Source organism: Lygodium microphyllum, chromosome 20 (assembly GCF_053477565.2).
Source record: "Lygodium microphyllum isolate KBCC chromosome 20, Lygodium_microphyllum_v1.1.10, whole genome shotgun sequence".
Taxonomy (NCBI): domain Eukaryota; kingdom Viridiplantae; phylum Streptophyta; class Polypodiopsida; order Schizaeales; family Lygodiaceae; genus Lygodium; species Lygodium microphyllum.
This window is the reverse complement of record NC_141154.1, coordinates 112,015,602-112,041,861: the sequence shown is the minus strand read 5'-3', so window position 1 is coordinate 112,041,861 and position 26,260 is coordinate 112,015,602. Positions and strand designations below refer to the sequence as shown.

The 26,260-nt window shown below is 39.6% G+C and overlaps 1 protein-coding gene across 1 annotated transcript in view; it reads left to right on the top strand.

Annotated features, from left to right (window-relative positions):
* Window positions 1-26,260, top strand: part of LOC148019265 (DExH-box ATP-dependent RNA helicase DExH3-like) — a 75,981-nt gene that overhangs the window by 37,342 nt on the left and 12,379 nt on the right. The window contains exons 9-14 of the mRNA XM_087660850.1: window positions 666-836; window positions 957-1,229; window positions 1,357-1,551; window positions 1,930-2,133; window positions 2,226-2,295; window positions 3,778-3,926. Coding sequence (XP_087516976.1) covers window positions 666-836; window positions 957-1,229; window positions 1,357-1,551; window positions 1,930-2,133; window positions 2,226-2,295; window positions 3,778-3,926 — 1,062 coding nt within the window. The remainder of the gene's footprint in view (window positions 1-665; window positions 837-956; window positions 1,230-1,356; window positions 1,552-1,929; window positions 2,134-2,225; window positions 2,296-3,777; window positions 3,927-26,260) is intronic.

Here is a 26,260-nt window from a genome sequence, read left to right as displayed (position 1 = left end):
GTGCGAACGGCAATGGTAGAGGGCTGAGACTAAAAGTGTGATGAAGTGAATGATGAAGAATGAATGTGAGAGTGTTGGGGGTTTGTGGACAATAATGTCCATGCCCTATTTATAGGTGCACGAGTAATCAAACTGTCTGGGGTGGTGCCCTAGCTGTCTCGGGTGGCCCTGAGAATACTAATAAATGATACAAATAATGCCTTTTTGGGGCTGTGAATGGAGAACAAAATAGGGATTAATGTATTACAATGCACTTAATGACTTGGTACAAATAATGCCTTTTTGGGGCTGTGAATGGAGAACAAAATAGGGATTAATGTATTACAATGCACTTAATGACTTGGCGCGCGCGCGCACACACACACACACACACACACACACACACACACACACACACACACACGTGCACACGTGCACTTGCTCACCACATTTGTGCGTGCGCACGCACACAGTGTTTGTGAAACTACCATTCATTTGCTTAATGTAAAATCAGAAACTGTGGCATGTGTAATGTCTGGTTGTGAAGAAAAATTGAGTATTATGACCCATAATCCATTTCAACATTCTATTGACTTTAATTTTCTACCAGTTTCTACTTATATGTGGATTGAAAGTGTTAAACAGATTCCTTTGGCCTTTTAGAACATAACATTCCCTTATTGCAGGGCTTTACTCACGCAGTTAGAGCACATTTTCTGGAAGATATTTTGGAACTTACGGGTCATAAGTTGACAGAATATAATCAAATCGATGACTATGGCCAGGGAAAATCGTGGAAAATGCATAAGCAGTTGCAAAACAGGAAACGGAAAAATTCTGTGAATAGCTTGGCTGAGGTGGGTTACAGTTCAATCTAGTGTGTTCCTATATGACTTTTATGGCAAAGTCTCTAGAAAAAATCTGAGGAAAATCTCTTAGTTCAACCCTAGCGTGTTCCTATATGCTTTTTATGGCAGGATGCCCTTGAGGGTGCTGACTTTTGGCGTTACAGTAACTCCACTCGAGATTCGTTATCACAGTGGAGTCCTGAAGGTTTAGGGTTTAACGTCATACAAGCAGTGCTTTGTCATATTTGTAGACGCGAAAGGCCTGGTGCAGTGCTGGTCTTCATGACAGGGTGGGAAGACATTACTGCTTTGAAGGATAAACTTTCATCCCACCCTCTTTTGGGTGATGAAAGCCAAGTTTTAGTCTTGCCATGTCATGGTAGTATGGCGAGTGCAGAACAGGTTTGGTTTTTCTGGAGGTTACAAGGATTGATATTAACAATTCTGAGTTTCAAGTACAAAGTTCAAGATGCTTAGTGTTTGTGTTTCTAATGTTACAGCTGACCACTTTGATCTCCTGGAAATGCAGAGATTGATTTTTGATCATCCCCCCATGGGTGTACGCAAGATAGTGCTGGCGACCAACATGGCTGAAACAAGCATTACAATAAATGATGTTGTTTTTGTTGTGGACTGTGGAAAAGCAAAAGAGACTTCTTATGATGCACTGAATAATACACCATGCTTATTACCTTCTTGGATCTCAAAAGCTTCTGCTCGTCAAGTGAGTATCTTGGTTATTGCACTCTCAGGAGTAGTTGAGATGTCTGCCATTTACTCTTGGCTGGCCAGTCTCCTAGATGTACAGGCTGTTTTGCGTGGGGAACCTTCTGGCCTTATCACCCATTGAAACATCTATTTTAGGGTTTTAGCCTAAAGGTTGTGAAAATGCTATTAGAGTTGAACTTTTTGTATCCACGGACCTAGACAGCATGTATGCTTATGCTGTGCTTTGCTATTTGAATCAATTAGGGATCCTTTCTGGGCAGACTTAGGTTTTAGCTATTGTAGCTTTCTTACTTGTGTTTCACACACTTGATTTGCTTCTCTCTCTTTTTGTAAGATAAGCACATGAAATGCATTCCCTACATCTTGTTTTCAGAGGCGAGGAAGAGCTGGGCGAGTTCAACCAGGGGAGGCATACCATCTCTATCCTAAAGCCCTGTTCAATGCATTTGCTGATTATCAGCTACCAGAATTGCATAGAACACCTTTGCATTCTCTGTGTCTACAGATCAAAAGCTTGAGACTGGGGAACATTGAAGCTTTTTTATCTAAAGCAATGCAACCGCCTGAACCATTGCCTGTGAGTATTTTGGTAATAATTGTGTATATTTTACTGGTAATGACAATCTGTCTCACTTTATTTTCTTATGCCCATGTCATATGGTGATGCAGGTGAAGAATGCTATTCATTTGTTGAAGACTATTGGAGCTTTAGATGATAATGAAGAGCTTACACACTTAGGTATCCTTTACTCATATTAATCTGAATTCATTAAACCACGCTATTCTTTCCATTATGTCGTAAATTGTCTCTTATGTAGTTTTTCAGTTTAGATGAGGCAGTGTGACCTTCAAACAGCTTGATCCTAATCTTTTGGCCAATGGTCAATTTAGTGCTGCAAAACCTTTCTACCAATCAAATACTCTTACCCACTATCTTGTGGACTTTTTGATGTGTAAATACATCTACTGCTGGAAAGGCACAGAAGACTAGAGGAGAATCAGTTTCATGCTCCATGGGTTCTTGGTAAAGAATAAGTCTACAACAATGCCAAAGTCAAGAGACAACTGTTGTGCCATCTAAAAGGCCATGAGTGCTTAGTAAGTCCAATCCTTACACTGAGTTAAGACTGTTCTGGTCTGGCCATTTCAACAATCAACCGCCAGCAATTGGCATCTCATTAGCTACTATGGCTATGGTTGCCATCTGTCCATCCATTTTTTAGCTCTGTTGGTGTGATGGCCTAACCTGTTTATATGTGGTTGGTCCATGCGTGTGCATGTATGGTTCCTTTGTCAGTCAAGTCCGTCAACACTGAACACTTGGTTGATGCCAGAAGGATCTCCACTCTAATCTCCCCTTCCACAAGCACTCCTGGCAAGCTCTGATTGAGATTGTGAGGATACACTAGGTTGCAAAGAAAACAGTGTGTAAGTACTAAGAACATGACTAACAAATGAATTAAAAAAAGGGCAAATGGAGATAGGGGAGAGAATGCTGAAACGAAACTCAATGAACAAACTCAGTATTTAGGTGTGATACTATTGATGCTCAAGGAGCAGAGGGCCACCCAACAGCTGTCCCTAGGGAATGAAGGATTGTGTCATACTGTGATGGATCCCAAGTGCATCAAACAACCTATGCTGAAATCTGATATAGACAGCTCTAGTAGCAGCAATAATAGAGGAGACTGTCAAATGCATATTTCCAGAGTGGATTGAGGGATGTAGAGGTAAAACGCAGAGAGTGGCAGGAAGCAAAACACTGATGCTTAGCAGTTGGGAGGCACCAGTAGAAGAGGCTCCTTACAATGCTGCATACACGACACACATCAAACCTCAAGCAAGAGCTGTGACCCATGGTTGTGAGGATGGCTCTTATGATGAGCAATCTGCTTGGCAAGTCATAGTGGAGTTATCCTGTTAAAGAGACTAGAGCCAGACCCACTGTGAATCCAGCAAAGCTCATTGGGGAGTTACAAGAAGGGAAACGTCCATTTCTACTCACTGTTTGGTTGATCTGCTACTTGTCGATGGGTATGATGTTTGTGCTGGACTTCAAATAATGGCAATTTGGTATTGTAAAATGTCCCAAGTTAAATGAATGCACAAATCATATCATAGGAAAGCAAAATCCAGTTTAACTGTCTTGATTCTTGGGTGGATACTTTCAAAATTATGACTACACTTGAAGCATTTCTCAAGGTTTTTTCTTTGTTTACAGGACAACATCTTTCAGCTCTTCCTGTGGAGCCAACAATTGGAAAAATGCTAGTTATGGGATCGATATTTGGTTGCTTGGAACCAGCTCTGACAATTGCAGCAGCTGTTAGTCTTAGGGATCCTTTTGTATCACCATTTGATAAGAAAGAAGTAAGTTCAAACATCAAATATTAGCAATTGCTTTCTGCAGGTTTGTAGAAAATTGTACTTTGGGCATTTTGGTAGGATGGGTTTATAGTAACTTATAGTCAAGTGTGAGGAACTGTCCAGAAACTTAAACAAAAGTGAAAAAACAGTGCTTCTAAGTTCATGGAAACGACTCATAAGTGGGAATCAAGTATGATACAGACGGAGTCATGTATGATTCAGACCCAGGGGCTGAATGCAGTTTGACATACAAAAACATATGAAAACAACTAGTAGTGCAGCAATGCAATTCTGATTTTAAAAAATGCTATACTACCTTTGTTCTTCTTTATGAAGATATTTGCGCGTGGGTGAAAATTCTGCCTGATTTTGGTGGACCTTTTATTTTCTTAAACGAAATAATATGTCAATATGAGATTAGCATTACTTGAGATAAACATGCTTTTTACCCGACCTTGAATTCAAGTCTATATACTAGTGATGTCAGATGACATGCAATTTAGGTTGGAAAGCTAAAATGCATTGTTAGCTGTTCCTAAACTATCACCTTTGTATGTTTGAGCAATATTTCATATAAAGGATGAGTATCAGCAAGTTATCTATTATGATACCTTCCCAGAAACACTAGGGTATTATTTGGTTAAGACACACTAGCAGGACAGGAAGGTAGAAATACAACAAATTTCCTGAGCAATTTTGAAAAAAGGGCAGTGAAAGACATTTCATATGCTGGCTACTGTCAAGGGAGGATGTCTAGGGCAGAGGCTCCAATGAATAACTGGTCAGGCAGTCTGTAATGCTAGTAAAGTGATCTCTAGGTAGAAGAAAGTGCTAAAATCCCCAAGTGGCTAGAAACGTGCCTCTTCTTGTTCATTGTCTTAAAGTCCCCTTGTAGTCTCTTTTGTCTATCTCTGAGGGTGTATGATTTCTATTCAAATCTGAGTCTATCCAATAGATATGTCTTCCTGCCCATGACATCACTGTATCTTTGCTTTCAGGCTGCACCAGATTATGATACTGGTGATGAGATCTTGTTTATGATGATGACTTGTGGTCCACTCTGTCTAAGAAGAGTTGGGGCTGGAATGATCAGTTGTCTTGTAATATGGGAAGACCAGCTCCCTTTTGTGTCCTCAGAAACATAGGCTGATGCTCTATTGGGGTTTATGTTAGCAATCCATGTATTTCTGCTGTTATCTCTTGGTTGTGAGCTTCATTAGAGTTTGACAAAGATGGCCCAAGCATAGACAATGGGTGCAAACCTATTCTTTTTAGGGACTTGCTGCTAGATGGGTTTAGTTTCCTTGGTGTATTTGGTTGCCTTCTTGTCTTGAGAGCATTTTCCAACTCGAGATTTTCCCTTCATAGAAGAGGATAGCAAAGTCCCCTCTGAAACTGAAAATGGAGAAGAGGTCTTTTTATGGACTTGATCATGCAGCCTTACATAACGCAAAAACTCCCATTTGAACTGATAGAAGGTTGGCAGTTAGGGTAACGAAATGATGTGCTGCATAAAGTGAAAGCATTTAGAAGGCAGCTTATTTAAAAGGAATGCGACTTGATTGTTAGTTGACTTTGGTGAGCTAGTAGTGGCAAATTTGGTGAGTAACCGCCTATATTGGATGAACTTAACTTCAGATCATGCCCTTATTAGAAAACTCTTGCAACTTATAATCAATATTGAATATGCCAAGTACGATCTTGGGTCACATAATGGTCAAAAAGGTGACTCCAACGATTGGATGCTAGGAGAAAGTGCTGTAATTGTGAGTGAAACTAAGAAAGTAACCCGTACATTAACTTGAGATTTGATGTGGCGTTGTGAGCTCTCCATTGATGGATATGGTCAGGATGCGCTAGTTGATAGTCCAACATAGGCTCTAAACCTAGGTCCCAAAGACCTTGAGACTCAAGCATTTGTTGCAGAAGATTAGACTAAGTTGTGAAATGTGACCCATTAAACGAGTCTTATTTGTGAAGGCACTCTTGGTGATAGCAATTGGAGTGTTAGCCTTGAGTGAGAAGTAGGGTGGGTAGTGTGAGGGCTTGGAGTACAGATGGGGATTAACCCTAGAGTGCCCACCATGGATGTGCGATGTGTGCATAGTGGATCCGTAAGTGGGTATGTGTTGATTGGGCATAGGCATAGTAGCCACATGAATATCTCAAGGAGAATGGAAAGGCACATTGTAGGGAGTTGATGGATATTCTTGTGTTGGAGTTACCCATGTAGCGTGTGACCATGCATCATAAAGAGAGGATGGCTATCCTTACTTTTGAGTGGTCGATGGAGTATACGGTGCAAGTCCAAGGGGAGTGAGGGGGATACCCAACATAGCCATCCCATGAAAAAAATATGTGGTCACTTGTGGGGGTAAGGCATAGTGTTGAAGTGTGGGATTCTTGATAGCAGTATACCGGGGTATAGAGTGGTATTCACTTGTAGAAATGAAAAGGAAAAGATGCTAGGAACAGGAACAAGAGATCCTAATCCTATTGGTATGGATGAAAATGTGGAACCTAAGCTACTAAAAGAAAATTAAAGAGAATCTAAGTTTGGAATAGAAGAGGGAGGGATGGGAATGAATTGCAAGCAAGGGGATGTAATATTTCTGCACGAAATATTAAAGAACTTTGATCACTACACGCCCCGCGCAAAAGCTGTGCTAAGTCATCTCCCGCAATGGAATAATGATAGTGACAAAATCCTTACCCCGCATGCGCAATAATGAACCCCAACCGCGTTGTGCAAATAGGGCCGAGGTTAAAACCCGCAAGCCGCACGAGAAACACCCCTTACGTAAAGGCAAATGGATAAATGATTAAAGTAGTGCAAATTTTTTTATGATTTACCCCCTCCCCTCAGCCGATGCATGGCAGGGGAAAGGGAGTGGAGCTAAGTGGAGAGAGGGAGGAGTGTGGTGTGGGGATGCATGAGGGAGGGAAGGCATGAAACCTCTCCACGTGTGTGGATCTCCCCCTTCCCTCTTAGCCTATATGAACCACCCTCCGCTTGAGCTTGGGGGAAGGAAGAGAGGACGATTGCGTTGTTGCCGTGCCGTGTTGCCCAGGCCATCGCAAATTCCGCCACACCATCCGTCTGCAGCCGCGCTGCTGCTGCCACTCCATCGCCGCCTTCATAATCAGCATCTTCGTTGTCAATCTCCTCTCCTCCAATCATTACCCCCCTCCCCCCCCTCCACGTCATTTTGTTGAGAATAGAAGCTTCTTGGAAGCTTCTAAGGATAAGGCTTCCATAAGCCTTGTGGACACGGTCTCTTCCCCGGTTTCTTAAAACCCACATCGTAAAAGGGAATTCCTGCGTGAGGGGAAAATAGGCAGTTTTTTGAGGCTGAGTTGCCAAAGCTTGGAGGGAATTCGGAGATCGCATAAGGGCGAGGACAAACCACGGAGTCCAAATCCACTACATCAACGATGGCTCCAAAACAAAAGATGCAAGGCGCATGCGCGGAAGTCTTCAACCCAAGCATATGCGTGGATATTCCTATGAGCCCTCAAGCCCAGGTTCTTAAAAAAATTAATTCCGCATTAAAGGAATGCATTGGGTACGTCTAAATTTCATACGGAAGTTATGAATACAAATTACTCATTCATCTTACGAGTTTAAATTGCATGTTGCTCTTTGCTTGCATTTCCAAAGTGACAATCCCAATTGCATATTGCATAAGGTTAAAAAGGATGAAAATTCGTTTAAATGCATCCTTGTCTTCCTTGCATGAAAGAACAAGCGCATAATGAATCTAGGCAATGATTTTCTAGATATGATTCGTAGGAAATAATCGTCATCATCCGTTAGAATATTGTCCAAGTAGTTGTATTGCATGGAAATGAAACCATGGACTTGCATGTTACATGCGAAGATGCTTGTATTTTAAGTCGGATTAAGTGCTGTAGATTGGATTAAGTCAACATTAGTCTTATGACATTCGTCACACATGAACTTCATTTATCGAAGTTGTATCTAGAAAAGGTTGCATGTTATATTAAAGCCTGAAACTCAATTACATTAAATGAAAGGTTGTAGACGTAGCTCTTGATGTAAATTTATGTAGGTTTTATGCAAGTTATTTCCCAAATTGTCAATCATCATGATTTTTGCAAGAAAAAGAAGTGGTCTTTGCAAACCTTATAGTTGCATAGAAGTAATGAATCGCATATTTACACGTAATTGTGATGTCTTGCAACTATTTACACCTTTAGAATAAGTTTAGCATCTCTAAGAAAAAATCGTTTCTTGTCACAAGACAAGTAGACCAATTTAGCTAAATCACTTGTAATGTTATAACCCTCAAGGGATTCGTAAAAGCATAACTTGTTGGTACGATGAACGCTTCAAAGTGCTAGCTAGGGTTTAGTACGTTAAAAATTCCGTCTAGTATCGCACGTGGGACGCCAAGTCGAGACTTTCGAACCCAAAGGTCTCACCCACATTCACGGAATGTTAGGTTAATTGGACGTCTATACAATAACGATCTAGGGTTTTACCCTAAGGATCGAATAACCTAATACTAGACTTCCGATTGGGTTTAGAATCCCTAGGGCCAATCGTTGTTAGCCTAGTATGGTTAGGGTTGGGTTGGGTCGAAAGACATCCCAAACCCTACATCTTGACCAAACATATTTCTTGACCAAGAAATGTCGTTTGATGGGAAAAATGATCCCATGAGTTAGGTGCGACACTTATGCAACGTCGCATGGCTTAGTGGTTTAATCACAAAATAGATTTGCCACTCCTTGGAATAAGGTTGGCAGGTTTTAGCGCAAGTCTAACTTGCAAGAGGATGAGTAGTCATCTTGCTGCATCACCCTTCTTGGGTTGATTTGCCAAGTTAGGGGAAGTTATGTATTGCCTAGTAGAGATTGACAAATCAAGTTAGAGCGACAAAGTCGCCAGGATTTACTGTCTTAATTTAAGGAACCTAAGGTGTTTGTTAATTTGGGTTAAAAGGGTATAAACCCTAACCTAAGGATAAAAGGGTAAACAAACAAACCCTTGTGGATCTTGCCAAGTCGCAATTTGATCTCGGATTGAATGCTAAATGCATTTGGAGAGAATGATTCACTTCTTAGCAGTTGGCCAAATAAACGACCACTGGTTTGATTGTGTTTGTACAGTTTAGGAGCATTGTTTGTATTGCTTTGCTCAAAGAACTAAAGATGGAAAAATAATTAATGCTTCAGGTTGAAGGCCTGGAGGGAGAGGCAGCATCAGTTATCCCCGACTGTTTGCCTGACCCTAACGAAAGGGGTTGTTAGCCGCGCCGGGAACGTGGACCGAACCCGCCGCGAGAGGTCTCTCCGTTGGGTGCTACTTGGAGCAGGAGGACGCTTGGGTGCTAGGGGGGGCTCTGGCCGTAAATCCCTTGCCTTCCGGGTTCTGCACAAGAGGCCGACGTGACTCGGGATTGGATCTCGAGGCCCACATACTAGTCTACGGGCGGAAACTTGGATTAGTAATCCCTGAGGATTGCTGGATTACCTTCGGGCGGATTATGGATTGCCTACGGGCGGATTATGGATTAGCCTATAGACTGGATTATATGATGTATTCCAAAGATAAATAAGATAAATTGTTGTAAAGGAACTTGTTGACATTGTTTTTCTATGTCAATGCTTAAATTACGTGAAGGAACTGGTGACTAATTGGATAATTAAGGAAGCTATTTTATGCGTGTCTAACTAAATGTGGTAGGTAATTAGACAACTAAAGCAACCCCGAGGAAAGTGCGGTGGATGTGGCCATGGGTCCGTCCTACGGATGGGTGGTCTCGGTTGGCTGGGAACTTTTCTCGAAGGAAATTGATAGCAAGGAACGATGACTTAGAATCTAGAATATTAGAATCCCGATTCATGTTGTTTTAGGGGAACGGAATGGGACTATGCCTTATGGGCAGAGAGGTCGAGCTTTGCATCCCTCTCGTTTCCCATTCTCCTTGAACCAAGTGTAGCATGAATCCGCTTCGACCCTGACGTTTTTGCGTAAAGTAGTTCGTTTGGGGTTCGACGTTAGCTGCCATTCTAGGAATTTGACCACTAGGAAAACCCCTGATTCAGGTCGGTCCTAAGTGGGAACGGCCGGAATGCTTCCGCTTCGTGGCAGACTCGGAAGGATCTAGATTGCAAAACCCGTGACATTCCGTGGGGGTGCTCGGCGGCGCTTGCTAGACTCTCTTTCCGATGGGCTGCTAAGACGTGTCCTGCAAGTGAACAGGTGGATACATTACAGGGGAAGAATGTGAGAATGACAATACTTTATACTTATCCAACTTGAATAAATATCACCATGAAAATTAGAAGACAGAGAGAGTGAGAGAGGGAAGGACAAAGATGATAACATACATGGACAGCTTGACCTTATTTAGCACATTGATCTGCTTTCCAAGGAGGACTTTTGGCAAAACGTAGTAGTTCCGATAGTCTAGGAGAGTAGCGCAGTAGCTAGAAATGGCAGACCAGGGGTTGTAGATTGTCGTGGAGTTTGTCCAAATTAGATGTGAGGAACAGCTTGTGACTTAGCAGTAGGAACAACAAATGTACATTTGACAAGGGTCGAGATGACGATGGTAGTGGTGCCTACAATAGGAGAGTAAACATAGTAGTAGGAATCTCGTTGATAGTAGGGCAATAGTTGAAATTTGGGCACTTATAGCTAGAGAGGGTGTGAGGATTGATGTGACCTAGGATGGGTTGAATGGTGGGTAGCCTGTCTGTTTATAGATGTAGAAGGATCCTCTCAAATTAGGGTTTTGTAATTTACATATTCTGGGACCGTTTTATAGAGCTAATTAGTTGTAATATATTTTTAGCTCAACAATTATACAATTATCTTTTGCGTGAGCCTAAGTTTGAGTCAACTGAGAATATTTGGAGCTTTGACATTATTATTATTTGTCATATGTGTTTTAGGCACTTTAGATGGAGAAATTTGGGCACCTACAGCTAGAGAGGGTGTGAGGATTGATGTGACCTATAAAAAGAATGGGTTGAATGGTGGGCAGCCTATCTATTTATAGATGTAGAAGGATCCTCTCAAATTAGGGTTTTGTGATTTACATGTTTTGGGACCGTTTTATAGAGCTAATAAGTTGTAATGTATTTTTAGCTCAGCGATTATACAGTCATCTTCTGTGTGAGCCTAAGTTTGAGTCAACTGAGGATATTTGGAGCTTTGACGTTGTTTTTTTTTGTAATATACGTTTCAGGCACTTTAGATGGAGGATATATCAATGCATTTGTTTTTGGGCACTATAGGTGGTTCTAGTGTTGAGCTAAAACATGCTTTACAGTTGATTAGCATTTTTAAATAGCCCCAAAACATGCTTAATTAATGAAAAACACAAATCTTGTGTGCGGTTTGAGAGAGTTTCAGTGGTCCCCTAAAACCCTAATTTTTTGGGGTACTCTTCAATATCTATAAATAGATAGGCTGCCCACCATTCTGCCTTATCCTTTTGTACAGATTTCTCACTCTACTGTGCAGATTTCAGCCATCAGTCACCTACTGTCTATTGTCCAACCATCACCGACTGCAGCCCATCACTATCCAGCCCTAGCCATTGCGTGGCTGTTTTGGAGGTCTCCATTTGCCATGTCATCATAGCACTCAATCAGTCTACATTTTCAGCATCTAGTGCTAGGCAACAAGCTGCTGCCATCTCTCCCACTAGTGACTGCTGTAGTACTTGCGTTTTTGTTGTCCAGCAGGCCATCTATATTAGGAAACGCTTCTCTTGTTGTTGCCTTAGTTCCTTGACACTCTGGTGATCAATGTTCGGTGTTTCTCGCACTTTGACTAGTGGTCACAGCACTTCGGATCTGTCTCTAGTGGATGTCACTCTTCGATACTGATTTCTTTGTCCTTGGACATTTTGTACACTCTTACATTCATTCACTTTAGAGTTTCTTCTCTCTATGTTTGAGTTTTGGGTTTTTGTGTTTTGTGTTTGAGTTTTACTTCTCCTTGTTTGAGTCTTGGTTATATATGCTGTTTTTCCTTAATGCAAGCCCTAGCATATCTTCACGTGATATTAGAGCCGATGCTCTTCTAAAGAGTATCATGCAGTGATTGTGGAGGCTAGTTTTTGTGTGAGACTCACACGGAACTCAATTCTAACTTATAATGTCTTAGGCATCTTCTTCTTCAGAGCCTATGATGCTCTATCAGGCTTCTCTATCATTGGAGGCTCTGAGAAGGCATTATAGTCTCGAGGAGGTAGACACACCTTCACCTTTATCATCTTCTTTTTCTTATTTTAGTCATTTTACAGATGAAGAGTTTGAGGAGTACTTGCGCATCACGTATAGTTCGGTTTACACTCCTTCAACGAGTGCTACTATTATGTCTTGATTGATTGGTGAGAGTGGCCATCTCTTTGTTTCATTTGAGCACATAAACCACACTTTTCAACTCCCTCCCATCCCACCGCTATCTTCTCCACATTCTGATCTACTCACATCTTCATTTTAAAATCTTGGATGTCTTAGTTCCTTGATACTCTGGTGATCAGTGTTTGGTGTTTCCTACACTCCGACTGGTGGTCATTGCACTTGGGATCCATCTCCGGTGGAGTTTACTCTGTGATACTGCATTGCTTTACCCTAAGGCATTCTGTATACTCTTACATTCACTTACAACATTCATTCACTTCAAAGTTTCTTTTCTCTATGTTTGTCTCTGTGTTTGAGATTTGAGTTTTTGTGTTTTACGTTTAGGGTTTGAGTTTTACATGTCCCTGTTCGAGTCTTTGTGATTTAGTCTTGGTTGTACATGCAATGTTTTCTCAGTGCAAACCCTAGTATATCTTCACACGCCCACATTTTGGGCTTGGCCACTTGTATATCAATTGTGGCCCTAGTTTGTCTATTATTGGTGAAACTGGCCTATGACTCACATAAAGCGGTAGTTCCTTCAATTAACACCTGGTCTTTTCACACACACAAACAAAGACCTTACTTCCTTACTCAACACAGATTGACCTTGAAGGCCGATACCCTTCTCGGTATTTCTTTATCAATTAAAAGATGGAAAGTTACAAAAATGAAATGTTCCAAAATACATAACCTGTGAACAGTTGGTTTTCATATTTTCTGAGTAAATCCTAGTTGCATAAGAATAGTACAGCATGACTAGATTAACATCCCTTTTAGGAAAGCATTTTCTATAACCATACTTGTAATAAATCAGTTCTCACAGCAAATCAAATAATTGAAAATTCATGAAATACACCATTCTTGCAAAGAAATACAAGAAATACACCATGTTTGCAAGGTAGCCATAGCCAAGGTAGCTAAGTTTGAAATAATATTGCCATGGAAGGCTGAGATTCATAGATGTAAGCTGCAACATGAATACTCACCTTATGTCAAGGTGGAACATGGTATGCACCCCATATCTTGGTGGCTAAGAGCATGCACCCTCTTAGTTGGTGGGAGGAAGGAACCGCAAAGCATGTATTGCTTGAAATGGCAAAAAGATCCCTCGCAAGTTACATCTCCACCTTTTATACTTAACCCTAGCCTACTCTAGACTAAGGTGACTTTATGCTTTATTACAAGCCATCCCAGCCTAAAAGAGCTTTGTACTCAAAGGTGAATTGGGAACAAATTACAAAGATGATTACAAAGATAGCTTGAAGCATTTGGAATCATGCTGAAATAAAGCTCCATGTTGATGAAGATCAGAGAAGTTCATGAAGATGGACCACATAAATGGAACAGATTGTTGTAAACTGTCCAAAACAGGCTGTAGTACAAAATGGGCCATATCTTGAGCTTGAAGTGGCCGATTTTCATGTGCGAGATATAGAAATGTAGAGGACAACATGTAGTATCCAGCCGTGCCTTCAAAATCAAATTTTGAAGCCAATAGACAATTTACTTTCTCACAGAAATTTAGTACAGCAAGTTGTTTACTGCTCTGTTTATGAACTATCCCCTTGCTGAAGCCATAGAAATTGTTCCAAATATGATACTTGTTGCCATGAAGACTCTTCAATAGGCAAACCCTTTCATTTGATAAGGTATTCAACAAGAATACGGTTCCTTAGAACCTTCTCCCGCTTGCCAATAATCTTCTCGGGCTGATAGATGATTAAACCATTATCATCCAAGGGAAGTAGTTCTTCAAGAACTTGAATTTGAGGTCCCACATACTTTTTAAGCTGAGACACATGAAAGACATTATGGATTCTTGTGTTTGAAGGTAAGTCTAGTTGATAAGCAAGATCCCTAACTTGCTTGACAATACGATAATGACCATAAAACCTATGAGCAAGTTTGTGGTGTCCTCCTTTAAGAGAAGCATAACGTGACTCGGGAATCTTTTAAAATACCCATTCATCTTTCTCAAACTCCATGTCTTCTTTTTTCATTTGCATAGACCTTCATTGTTTCTTGAGCTTTATGAATGTTGTCCTTGCATTGCTTCATGAGGGCCTCCATCTTTTCCAACTTCTCACGTACTTATGGATTTACATCTTCATGAAACAATGCGGAGGGTACTTGTACTTTGTAGCTATATAAAGGTTCAAAAGGAGACATTCCAATGCTCATATGGTAAGTATTGTTGTAACAAAACTCCGCAAGATGGAGCCATTGGTCCCATGCATTTTGTGTCTCATGGCAAAAGTGCCTCAAATAAACCTCTAGCTATTTGTTAAATCTTTCAGTTTGCCCATCCGTTTGTGGGTGATATGCGGTACTAGGAGTCAAAAGAGTCCCCATTGAAGAGAACAAACTCCTTCAAAGGCTGCCCATAAATTTAGTGTCGCGATCGGACACAATCTTCATTGGCAAACCATGAAGCTTGAAAATACATTCCATGAATTGTTGAGCCACTTTCTTTGTTGTAAATTGGGCCTTAGTAGGGATGAAATGGACTGATTTAGTCAACCGATCAACTACTACATAAATGCTATTGCACCCATGCTTAGTTGTAGGCAATCCCACAATAAAATCTATAGAGATATCCGTTCACTTGCCTTGAGGAATAGGAAGTGGCTGAAGTAAGCCGCCGGGTAAAAGAGACGAGTCTTTATTTTGTTGACATGGAAGACATTGCATTACATAATCCTTAACATCCTGCCAAATGCTTTTCCAATAGAAGCTCTTATGGATGTTGTCAAATGTTTTGAACAACCCATGATGATCCGTTAAAGGTGAAGAATGCATCTCATGAAAAATATGGTCTTTGAAAGAGGATTGTGGTGTCAAGTAGACTCTACCATGATACCATAAAAGACTGTTGTGCCAATTAAAATTGGGATACTTTCTCCTTTTCCTTGCTGAAATTCTTTCATCATCTTTGATGCTTGCTCATCAAGCAAATATTCTTCTTGGATGCCATGAATCCAATCCTTGTGTATGATTGAAATTGAAGATAAAGAACATGCTCACATACGTGATAAAGCATCTGCCACAACATTATCTTTTCCAGCTATGTAAGATATTTCAAAATCATAGCTTTGAAGAGTAGCTAACCACCTTCTTTATTTAGGGGATAAATTTGGTTGAAGGAAGTATTTCAGCGCATGATGATCGCTCTTCACCTTGAAATGGTTGCCATATATATAGCGATGCTACTTTTTGATAGCATGCAAAATTGCCAAAATCTCTTGTTCATAGACATGTAGTTGACGTTCCTTGTGATCAAGCTTGCGACTTTCATAGGCTATAACTCCATGGTCTTGAGACAAAACAGCCCCAACTCCTCTTCCACTAGCCGCACATATAATGAATTCCTTAGAGAAATCTGGGCATACAAGAATAGGTGCTGAAACTAATAGAGATTTTAGCTCATTGAAACTCTTGTCGGCTATGGAGTCCCAAAAGAAAGCTTATTTCTTCAGCCTATCGGTCAAAAGAGGCGCCACATGAGTATAATTTTTGATAAACCTCCTATAGGATGAAGATAATCCAAGGAAACCTCTCAAGGAAGTAGAATTCGTAGGAGTAGGCCACTCTTTGACACATTTCACCTTGTTAGAATCCACACGAATGCCTTGCTCTCCCACAATGTGATCCTAGTATTCCCCTTCATCTTCCATGAAAGAACACTTTGACATTTTGGCAAAGAGTGTGTATTTTTAATGTTTCAAAGACCTCTCGAACATGCATAAAATGCTCAATCTTGGATTTACTATAAATGAGGATATCATCAAAGAATAGAAGGACTGTTTTGAACAAGAAAGGCTGCAATATCTTATTCATGAGTGCTTGAAAAGTAGCGGGAGCATTTGAAAGCCCAAATGGCATAACCAAGAAGTGATATAATCCTCTTTCAATCCTAAAGAGTGCTTTATATTTATCCCCTTCTTTCATTCGAAAGCCCAAATGGCATAACCAAGAAGTGATATAACCCTCTTTCGACCTAAAGACTATTTTATATTCATTCCCTTCTTTCATTCGAATTTTATGATAACCCGAACGAAGATCAATCTTGGTGAAGACCTTTGCATCTTTGAGCTCATCCAAGAGGTCATTAATGCGAGGAATCGGGTATGTATTCTTCATTGTGGACTTGTTAAGCTCCCTATAATCAATGCACATGCGAAAAGATCCATCTTTTTTCTTAATCAACAGCACAGGAGAGGAAAATGGAGATTGACTTGGTTGAATTAAACCCATTTGTAGCAACTCTTTGACTTGTCTTTCCACTTCTTCCCTTTCAAACTTTGATAAGCAATAGGGAGGTTTTTTGATGGGTTTTGTCTTGGGTAGCAAGTCAATAGGATGCTCTACCTCTCTCTTTGGAGGCAAAGATGATGGTTGCCGAAATAAATCTTTGTATTCCTTCAATAGCTCTTCCATTCTTGGATCCTTTTGCTTTGAAGAAGATGATGGCTTATTTGGTGACTGCTCTTTATCTACTTTCTCGAGTAAAAGAGTGAATATGCATGACCGTGCATTGATTTCTTTACGCATCTTCTTTCTAGAGATGAGTTTCATTTGCTTTGACCAATGCCCTTCAATATCATAGGCTGTCTATTTCATTGGAATTCCATTAACATGTTTTGCAAATCCAAAGAAAATTTTCCAATGGTTTTCAACCAATCGCAGCCAATGACTATCTATGGGACTTATTTTCAAAGTGATCAAGTTCACTTCTATAACACATGAAGGAGATAGGGTAATAGAAGTGTGTACGTATACTTCATTACTTGATTCATAAGCTCCATTAGCAACTTGAATCTTCAACGACACTTGCATTTGTTGAGGAAGCAATCTCAACCCATGCAAAGATTTGGTATTAATGAAGCTATGGGTACTATTTGTATCAATCAAAAGATGAACTTTTCTGCCATTGATTAGCCCTTCAAGTCTAAGGGTGTTTTCTCCTTTACAACCGGTCCAAGCATAATGAGAAATTGCATATAAAGAACCACCTGGATTAAAAGAAAAACTGTCCACAATATCATAAAATTCATCATTATTTTCTTCATCTTCGTCATGCATTTCTTCAAAAATACATTTCCCTCTTCACTTTCATCCTCATTTGGCTCATTAATGATGACAAAGTTAAGCTTGCTATTTTTGGATTTGCATTTCAGCCTATGGTCTTGTGTCCACTTAACCCTTTTGTCCTCATGTCTCTAATTTGTTCATTTGAAAGAACTTTGCTGTAAGTGTTGTTTTGAATTCCCTTTTGTGCATTTTCAGCCTTTGCAAAGCTGTGTTTAACTTCAGCCATTGGTCTGTAACCATTTCCTCCACTTGGTTTTGATCCATAGACTGTGGGATATGTAGGCAACTTGCTGTAATTACTGCTGTAGTTACTAGTTCTTTTGCTTTCTTGCCTATAAACAACCCTTTGCTAGCTGAAATGTGCTCCAACCTTTGAAGACTGATTAGGTTAATGAATACCTTGCACTTTTTGGCTGAACTCCCATTGAATCTCTTCTATATTTCTGTCCATACCTTTCAGCATATAAAATGGTTTCATGAATTGTCTTGGGTTGCATTGCACCTACTTCCGAAGAGAAGGTTGAATCTAGACCAAAGATATATTTGTTTAATTTGGCCAAATCATCAATCCCTTCAATGTACATAGAAAGATTAAGGAACATGTTAGAGTAATCACGAACAGATATGCCCTTTGCATATATCTCCACCATGTATGCGTGTAACCTTCAAGATGGAGTGTTGCAAAATAGATCTTGGCTTTATCATGGCGAGGAAAAAGTGTGAAGTACATCTTTAATTTGTTTACCCATTCTTCCCACTCCGTTGGAGATGCATTATCCCCCTTGAAGTTGGAAATGGTAATATTTTCTTTGTACTTCCTTTCATTATAAGTTGGCTGGAAATTGTTAGAGTGCTGCCCAAAAGATGATTGTCTCAAAAAATCTCTATTCATTGAATCTCTTCCAAAGGAATTTGGTCTAGGATTATTACCACCATGATTCGGTTGTCCCAATCCAAAAGAATGATGCTGTTCATTAGTCGGTTGACCATAAAATGACTTATCTTTGTTAGTGATATCATGAAATGATATTCTTTCATCAAATCTTCCACTCTTATCATGAAAGTCCAATTCTTTTTGCTTGATGGTAGAGGAAAAAGATTTGTAGAAGGGGTCACATTCATGAAACTCCTCATTCTTTTCTTCTCTTATATCCTTCTCTTCTTCATAAGTAGCCTCACGTCTTGGATTGAATTGAGGACGGGCATGGTGCTTTGATGATATTGGTGATTGGTATTGAATACTCCTCAATGTAGATGGCTCTCATTTCTCAAATGTTGACATAATAGGCTGGTCAATGCCCTTTTCTTTTATATTGGAGGGTTGGACTGAAGTATTTTCAATATGAATAGTGGGTTTATTTGGTGTAGAAGATGTGGGTTGAGTCTTCAAATCCTTGATAGCTGCTACTATATTTTAAATCCACTCTTCATGAACTTGACCAGCTGCTGAAGTCCATCATCCACTTTATTGGATGTATTCTCAATCTTCCCTAAGGATTTGGAAAGTTGCTCATACTGATCATGCATCCCAATGTTCAACATACATATCTCTCTTGAAAACATGTGCTCTTCAAAAAGTTCGTGAGACAAGGGATTTCCATCATTACCCAACCGTGCACTATGGGCATTCCCAACGCTACATCATCATCTTGTTGGTCATGATTGAGGGCTTCATTAGTGTTGTTTTGATCGTTGATGTATTCTTTGATATCTTCTTGAATGGTTTGCATGACTTGATCTTTTCTCTTGTGTTTGGCCATTAAGGATAGGTGCTGTCAAAATGACCGTGGAGAAGAAAACTATCAATAACCTGCTTAGTATTGCACCAATGCCAATGGTTTATTGATCCAAACGAAGCTTATATATCACGGATACTCCAGATTTAGTAATGTCTCAACTTGCAATAGGGTATATAGGTAGAATAAACTCAAACAATGCACCCATGTCAGCCTGTTTAGGAGCAGTCCACTAGGCTTCTTGTCAGTAAATTGGCCATAACTTTTTCTCCTGATGTCCAATTACTAAACTTTTTGATTCAATGAAAGCTTGGCATCCCCTCTTCAAATCAAGCTATTAAGATCCCAAATCAGATTATGATAGAATTTTCTGTAATAGGAATTGTGTACCTGTCGAGAGAATTTCTGCAACCTGTTAACACCCTGAAGGAGCCTTGTTTGACCTTGAAATGATTCCTGTATTACTTGTAGACCTTCAAAGCAATTAATAGACCTGTGATGGACTGTAAGGTACTTGTAAGTATCCAATAAACACCTGCAACTGATAGGTACCTGCTTGGAAAGACCTGTAAATCTGCCCAAGGATGTCACAAACTGCCTTGTTTGGTATCCCTAGTCTTCAAATCTTCATTCACTCTTTCCCAAGTGGTCTTCCATGGTTCACCACTTGTGGTGAGGGATAAAATAGCAGGACGGGCACCTAAATGGGCTTTGAAACTCCCGAAGGTGTGCAAAGTTTCTTCCGGGCCAGGTTGTGCACTTCTACGGAGTCTTAAATAGCAAGGGGGGGTCACCTTTCTTTTGTCTTGCTATCTCGTCCAGCTTTGACCTTTTTCCTCGGTCGGAATATACATGGCAGATCTAGTATTCTATCAATCAAAGTATGATATGCATGGCTGAATCAAGATCTTGCCATTTCATGATATGCAAGAACAAAATGGAATTGGACTGAATTGAAATGGATATGGGTAAGGAATACCTACAGCAGTGACTCACTGCTTTATAATTCTATTCCACTTACCGATTGATTCTTATTTTCAACCATATTGCATTCAATCACATCAAGCAATTCAAGGTTAGGATTAGCACAAATTTTCCAACAAATGGAAGGGATTAGCAACAATTGGCTACTGATTTTTATTGGGTAAAATAAAAAGAATTCAGCATGACATCATTTAGCCCTAAGTTGGGTTTACATACAATCAAATGGTAATTCTTAAATGAGATTACTCTTAATTATCCATTTTCAACAAATGGATAGCTTAAGTAATTGGATTTTAAAGGGATTAAGAGCAAAATTAAGAAATACCTCTTGTATTGTTGAAGTAGATGATTTTGGAAGTTGCAATACCCGTATGAGACTTGAAATTCTTAAACTCCTGCTTAATGTAGCTAAGAATATTCTCAAAGTACAATCCCTATGATGAATATGTAATTCATAGACTCCAATTTCTCTTCAAGGAAGCTCCAATATCCAAAAGCTTGATAGAAGTGATCCTTGTAGCCCAAATGTGGCTGGAAATTTGTAAGAGAGTCAATGATAAGCATCAAAAGGGGTGGAAGACTTCAATCCTTGATAGAGAACTCTTCCATTGTAGCACATAAGCTTGCATATGCTGCCCATACACTTGCAATGCCAAGAAGAAACCCTATTCTTGCAATATTGATGCAAGACCACGAATTCTTGATATAATCCCGTGCATAGAAGCTTTAGAATGCATAAAGAACCAAAAGCCCCATGATAACATGCTTCAAAGAGAAAAAATTCTGAGAATTCAAGTGGCTGCCCTGTTTTGACTCATTTCAAAAGTAGAAATGCTCTAATCTTGCAAGAAATCTTCAATGTCGGTTCGAGGAGTGCTGAAGAAGCTCAAGATGCTTGTTAGAACAAAAGCCTTTTGACATTTTGAAGAAATTTCAGGAAAAACTCACTGCTGTCCTGAATCTCCCATAGCCAGGGTTTTGAAAGCTCAAGAATGATCAAGGATGATCAAGGAAGTGTGAAGAAACCATGTATTCTTGCTGAAGACCTTCAATAATGATTGCTTAAGCTTGTTATGCCTTGGCTTCAGCCTGACATGGCTGATTTCGTGAGGAAGAGAGATTGGGAATTGAGCGCAAATTGCGCAAGCTGCTCCTCCTGTCCTGGAAGATCAAGCTCACCAAGGTTAAGTGATAGGCTACTCTACATGAAGCTCATAGTACAAGGAGTCAAGCTCTGATGTCTCCTCAGTGGGAAATGGTCATTGGAAGAAGATTGAAGCAGTAGAAGCCATGGATTCTTGGAGAAAAGCTTGAGAGGAAGAAGAGAGAAACTAGTCCCCAAAAAGTAATCTCAGTTTAACTTCTGTAACCCCAATTAGACTTCAGTTAGGGTCAAAAACCTTTAAAATGGACCTCCATTTGATCACGTCCTGTTATTTCGGCCAAGAACCTCCATCTTCCTCGAGATCTTCTTCAAGAAATCTCCAAAATTAGTCCCGACTTGTTGCAGAGAACTCTGACTAGTCATGGTTTGAACTGTACTAAACCTTGTGACTAAATCTTGATACATCAATTAACTGGTTCTTGTCCTTGTGCCTAAATTCTCCAAGAAAATGACTCTTCCCATGGATCAAAGTCCATGCTCTGATACCAATGTAATAAACCAATTCTCACAGCAAATCAAATAATTGGAAATTTATAAAATATACAATTATTGCAAAGAAATACACCATGTTTGCAAGGTAGCCATAGCCAAGGTAGCTAAGCTTGAAATAATATTGCCATGGAAGGCTGAGAATCATAGATGTAAGCTGCAACATGAATGCTCACTTGATGTCAAGGTGGAACATGGTATGCACCCCATATCTTGGTGGCTAAGAGTATGCACCCTCTTAGTTGGTGGGAGGAAGAAACCTCAAAGCATGTATTGCTTGAAATGGCAAAAAAATCCCTCACTAGTTACATCTCCACCTTTTGTACTTAACCCTAGCCTACTCTAGACTAAGGTGACTTATGCTTTATTACAATACCTCAATGATTCATGTGCAGAATTGCAATCTGCAGATCTTTGAATTCACTGTTCTTACTGTCCAGCATGTCCAGAACATTATCCCTTTTAGGAAAGCATTTTATGTGACCAAAACTCCATGATTCATGTGTAGAATTGTAGTCTGTAGATCTCTGAATTCACTGTTCTTACTGTCCAACATGTCCAAAACAGCACTAAATCAGAGCTGAAAAAAACCCTGTTCCTGTGTGGCATGGTCATTACTTCCTTTAGTTCCTGCATTGGAGAAGCCAATAGCTGCTCCGGAACTTGGACAGTGAGGCTCTTGTCTCAGTAGAAGTGCAAAGAAAACACATAACTATACCTTCGATGGAATCAGCCCATGATGCAGAGCATTTCCTTTAAGAATAGAGAGAGAATTGACCAGAGGGAGCAAGCTCTACCTCCGTACATGAGTCGAAGACAACGAAGTACTCTCCATAGCTGATGAAACTGCAGTAATCTGCCCTCAACTCCTCTAAACTTCAAACTTCATTCTTAGATCTACTCCTTATGCCTATTACGTTTTTTTTAATGCTCTCTTTCTCTCTTTCTCTCTCTCTCTTTTGGGAATTTGTGCCACATGGCATACACGTGACAAATTTTCCCGTTTAAACCTTCTGGTCTAAAATTCTCCATGATTGGTGCAAAATTCGACCTCGGCATAGACCAAAGAATTAATCCTCGTGCAAAAATGAAGATAATGACGTGAACAGATTCTGGGGTCCAAAAATATTAACTCCCTAAATTTTAGGGATGGTGACCCTTGCATTCCTCGAGTTGTTTCGAGCAACTTTTATCATTGCAACCAGATCAAAAAGTGTAATGTGGCTCAGTTACAGTGACTTTTATTCTGTGAGCATTCTCACATGTGCATCTTCTATCTTGGCCGGACTCATTGTCGTGCACCATCTCGAGTGGCTAAGCACACAGTCCCAAACCACTGGCATTCTATTCTTCAGTGCCCATTCAATATGGAACTGGTTCTAAGGCTCAGACAAACCATTAGTCCAATTTGTCCCAATGGCTGCCTCTTCTGGCCATGCAAAGATCCCGACTTATCCCAAGAGTACTCTGGGGTAAAAAGCAACAACAACAAAAGAAACGAAAAATAAAATATTTATATAAGTAAATAAGAAAAGCAACTATAAAAAGTATCACTACCTAGTAACAATTGGTAGCCTACCCCCCTCATTCATTCATCCGTTGTGATCATCATTTAGCTAGCTCTCCCCATTCTCTATCGTTGCCTTGCTACCGCTTGATACCCAGATTAATGCTCAGCGTTGTGTGTTGGAGCTTGACCATTGCAGCCATGCAACTTTTAGCCACAATCAATCAGTTTATTCCTTTTGTCCTGTGTTTAATTTAGTCTCCTTCTTTTTGTGCTTGCTTTCCTTTCTATTGTGCACTCTCACAGGAATGAGAAATGCTCATTTTGGCTTAATAGCAGCTCGCTACTCCACGTTCACGCTTGCACACAGACACATACACACACATAGAGTGGTCCAAGACAAAACTAGACAAAATAGATTGATGTGATTAATGATATAAAAGTTTGAGTCTCAGGCCTTGATATATAAGCCCAGGTATTCACCCAAACCTTTGTGTAAATGCCTTGAATAACATATTACACTTAATAATTATAATATTAGTTGTTTTCGAGACTTAATATTTTATGAAATGAAGAAAATAAATACTTAAAGGTGAAAATGACAATTTATAGCCATAAAAATATAAAAGTAATAGAGACAAGATTAAGGATTGAAGATGAATAATCCTTGTGAAGAAATTTGTTTATGCTCAATCTAAGTCCTTATGTGAAGAGCTCAGTTACTGTTAACCAAAGAGTGAGGAGAGGTAGTTTTTACTCTCACAAGGTCATGAAAAGATATATATATACACATGAAACACTAACTATGCAATAAAAACAAGAGATTTCTTCACAAGGTGTGAGTAGAAAGAGGAAAAATTAGCCTTTCTCTATCATTGATCAGCAATACATTGATATGGCTTGACTCTTGTTCTTAAAATGGAAGAAGAACTCTAAGAGGAAAGGACTGTAATGAATTTACAGGTTTGCTATAATGTAAAACAACAATGAAAGAAGGGAATATGGAGGTATTTGATGGTGTAGGAGTAGAGAATGATGATGTAGATGGATGGGGTCGATTGTCTTCAGTTGTTGTATAAGAGTTTACAGCCAAGTTAATTGATATAGAATCAAGAAAAACGAGCTTTTTTTATAGGGGAAAGGAGAGAGCTAGTGCAAAAAGGGAAAGTGGAGTAGCATAAGACAAGTATCCAATCACATGTTATGAGGTGTGACAAGTGGTAGCTGACACTTGCCTCTTCTCTATGTCCTTCCTTTTTGGGCTAAGTATTATTAAGAATAGAAACAATCAACTTTAGTAAGCATTGTGAAAACACAGAACTTACTATTTTTAAAATGTCATCTCTATTTTTTAGGACTAGCATTTTTAGACCAACTTGAGGCTTTTAAAATCTAGGGATCTCGTAAAATTTAGGAATCCCCTAAAATGTAAAAATTCTTCAATATGGATGTCATCTGAAAGCTTTTTATGAGTGTATTACAAAAACAGTGCTGAAATCTTCATACGAGTTTTCTATGCAAAGATATGCATATTTTAAGCTTTTAGCTTATATATTATATTGTATAAACATTTCATGATCATGCCATTTTGTTGATTGTAACTATTTGTTTTGGGGGGATCTAGCCAACATTTCAAGGCATTAATCCTTTTTGCGTGCGAGCTTGACCCTCATATGCTTGAGTTGTGGTCACATGTGCCCAATTGGGTCATATAGGTGGAAGTGTATAGCGTCTTTTCTTTAACTCACTACGTGGGTTTACCATAACCTGTGACCACTCATTAGTGGCCATCTTTAATGCATTATTCTTTATATCTAGTAAGTGTAAAGGAAACAATTAAATAATAATAGAAATGATATTAAAAAAGATTAATAATTAATTAAATAATAATAAAATGGTACAAAATCTTTTTCTGTTGTGTTATGATCCTTTGATCCTTATTAAATGCTGGGTAGTATAGAAGTTACTTACACCTTATCCGAAGTGCATTCACATTCAGAGGTCAAGGTCACATACGGAGGTGTAAGGCAGTTTGAAAGATCTTTTTAAGAAGGCTTTTGAGTCTTCCTTGACCAACATGCTAGGATTTCATAGGTCAAGTATCCAATGTGTGCTCTTCTTTGGAGCCAATGCAGCTTCTTAGAGTAGCAAGAAGCAACCTACCGTTGCTCTTTCTTTGACGGAGATAGGTTATGGTACAACGTGCTCTTCCACTTAGGAGACCTTGTGGCTTTACTAGAGAGCTATAGACATTGGATCTCTATAGGTGGGATGAAGCCAACTTCCTTCTTGGCAAGGGTGGTATAAACTTGATTTAACACTTATTATAGCAAGAATGAGATTCACATAAATTAAAAGTGGAGATGTTATCAGATAATATTGGACATTGGATAACTGGTTGGTCCCAAAATTGGTGCCTCTTGCATTATTTCTCTAACTTGTATTGCTAAAGGTTGAAGTATACTGAGATCGAGCTTGATCTTCTTCTTTTCAATACATCTTGCTATCTATAGGAACTAGCAAGCCTTCAAACTTATTTGCCCCTTGGTTTGCTTAGGGATTGGCCTTCAATTTGCTCCTTAGAAGATATATTTTGCCCCTTCATATTGCCTAGCTGGCCTCTTGAAATTCTTTGAAATTTCCAAACTTCAATTGCTGAATATGAAGTACTACGTCCCATTTCTGAGCACTCTTCCTAGGGTGGTTGTTAAACCCTAAATTTTGCTATAAATTAGGATTTAGGAGCAGAAATTCTTCAATTGCACCCTTGTGGGACTGAATTTGGCTAAGATCTCTTGACGGAAGCTGTAAATTGACTGAGAGAATAGAGAGGAAGTCAGAAAGAGAAATTTTAGAGTTACATTGTTAAAATTAGCTGCAATTTAACATTTCCTACTGTGTAGGGCTGATTGATTACAGTCCACCATAAATAGGAGCCCCACATGGTGTCACCTACCCTTTTGGGCCCCAAATT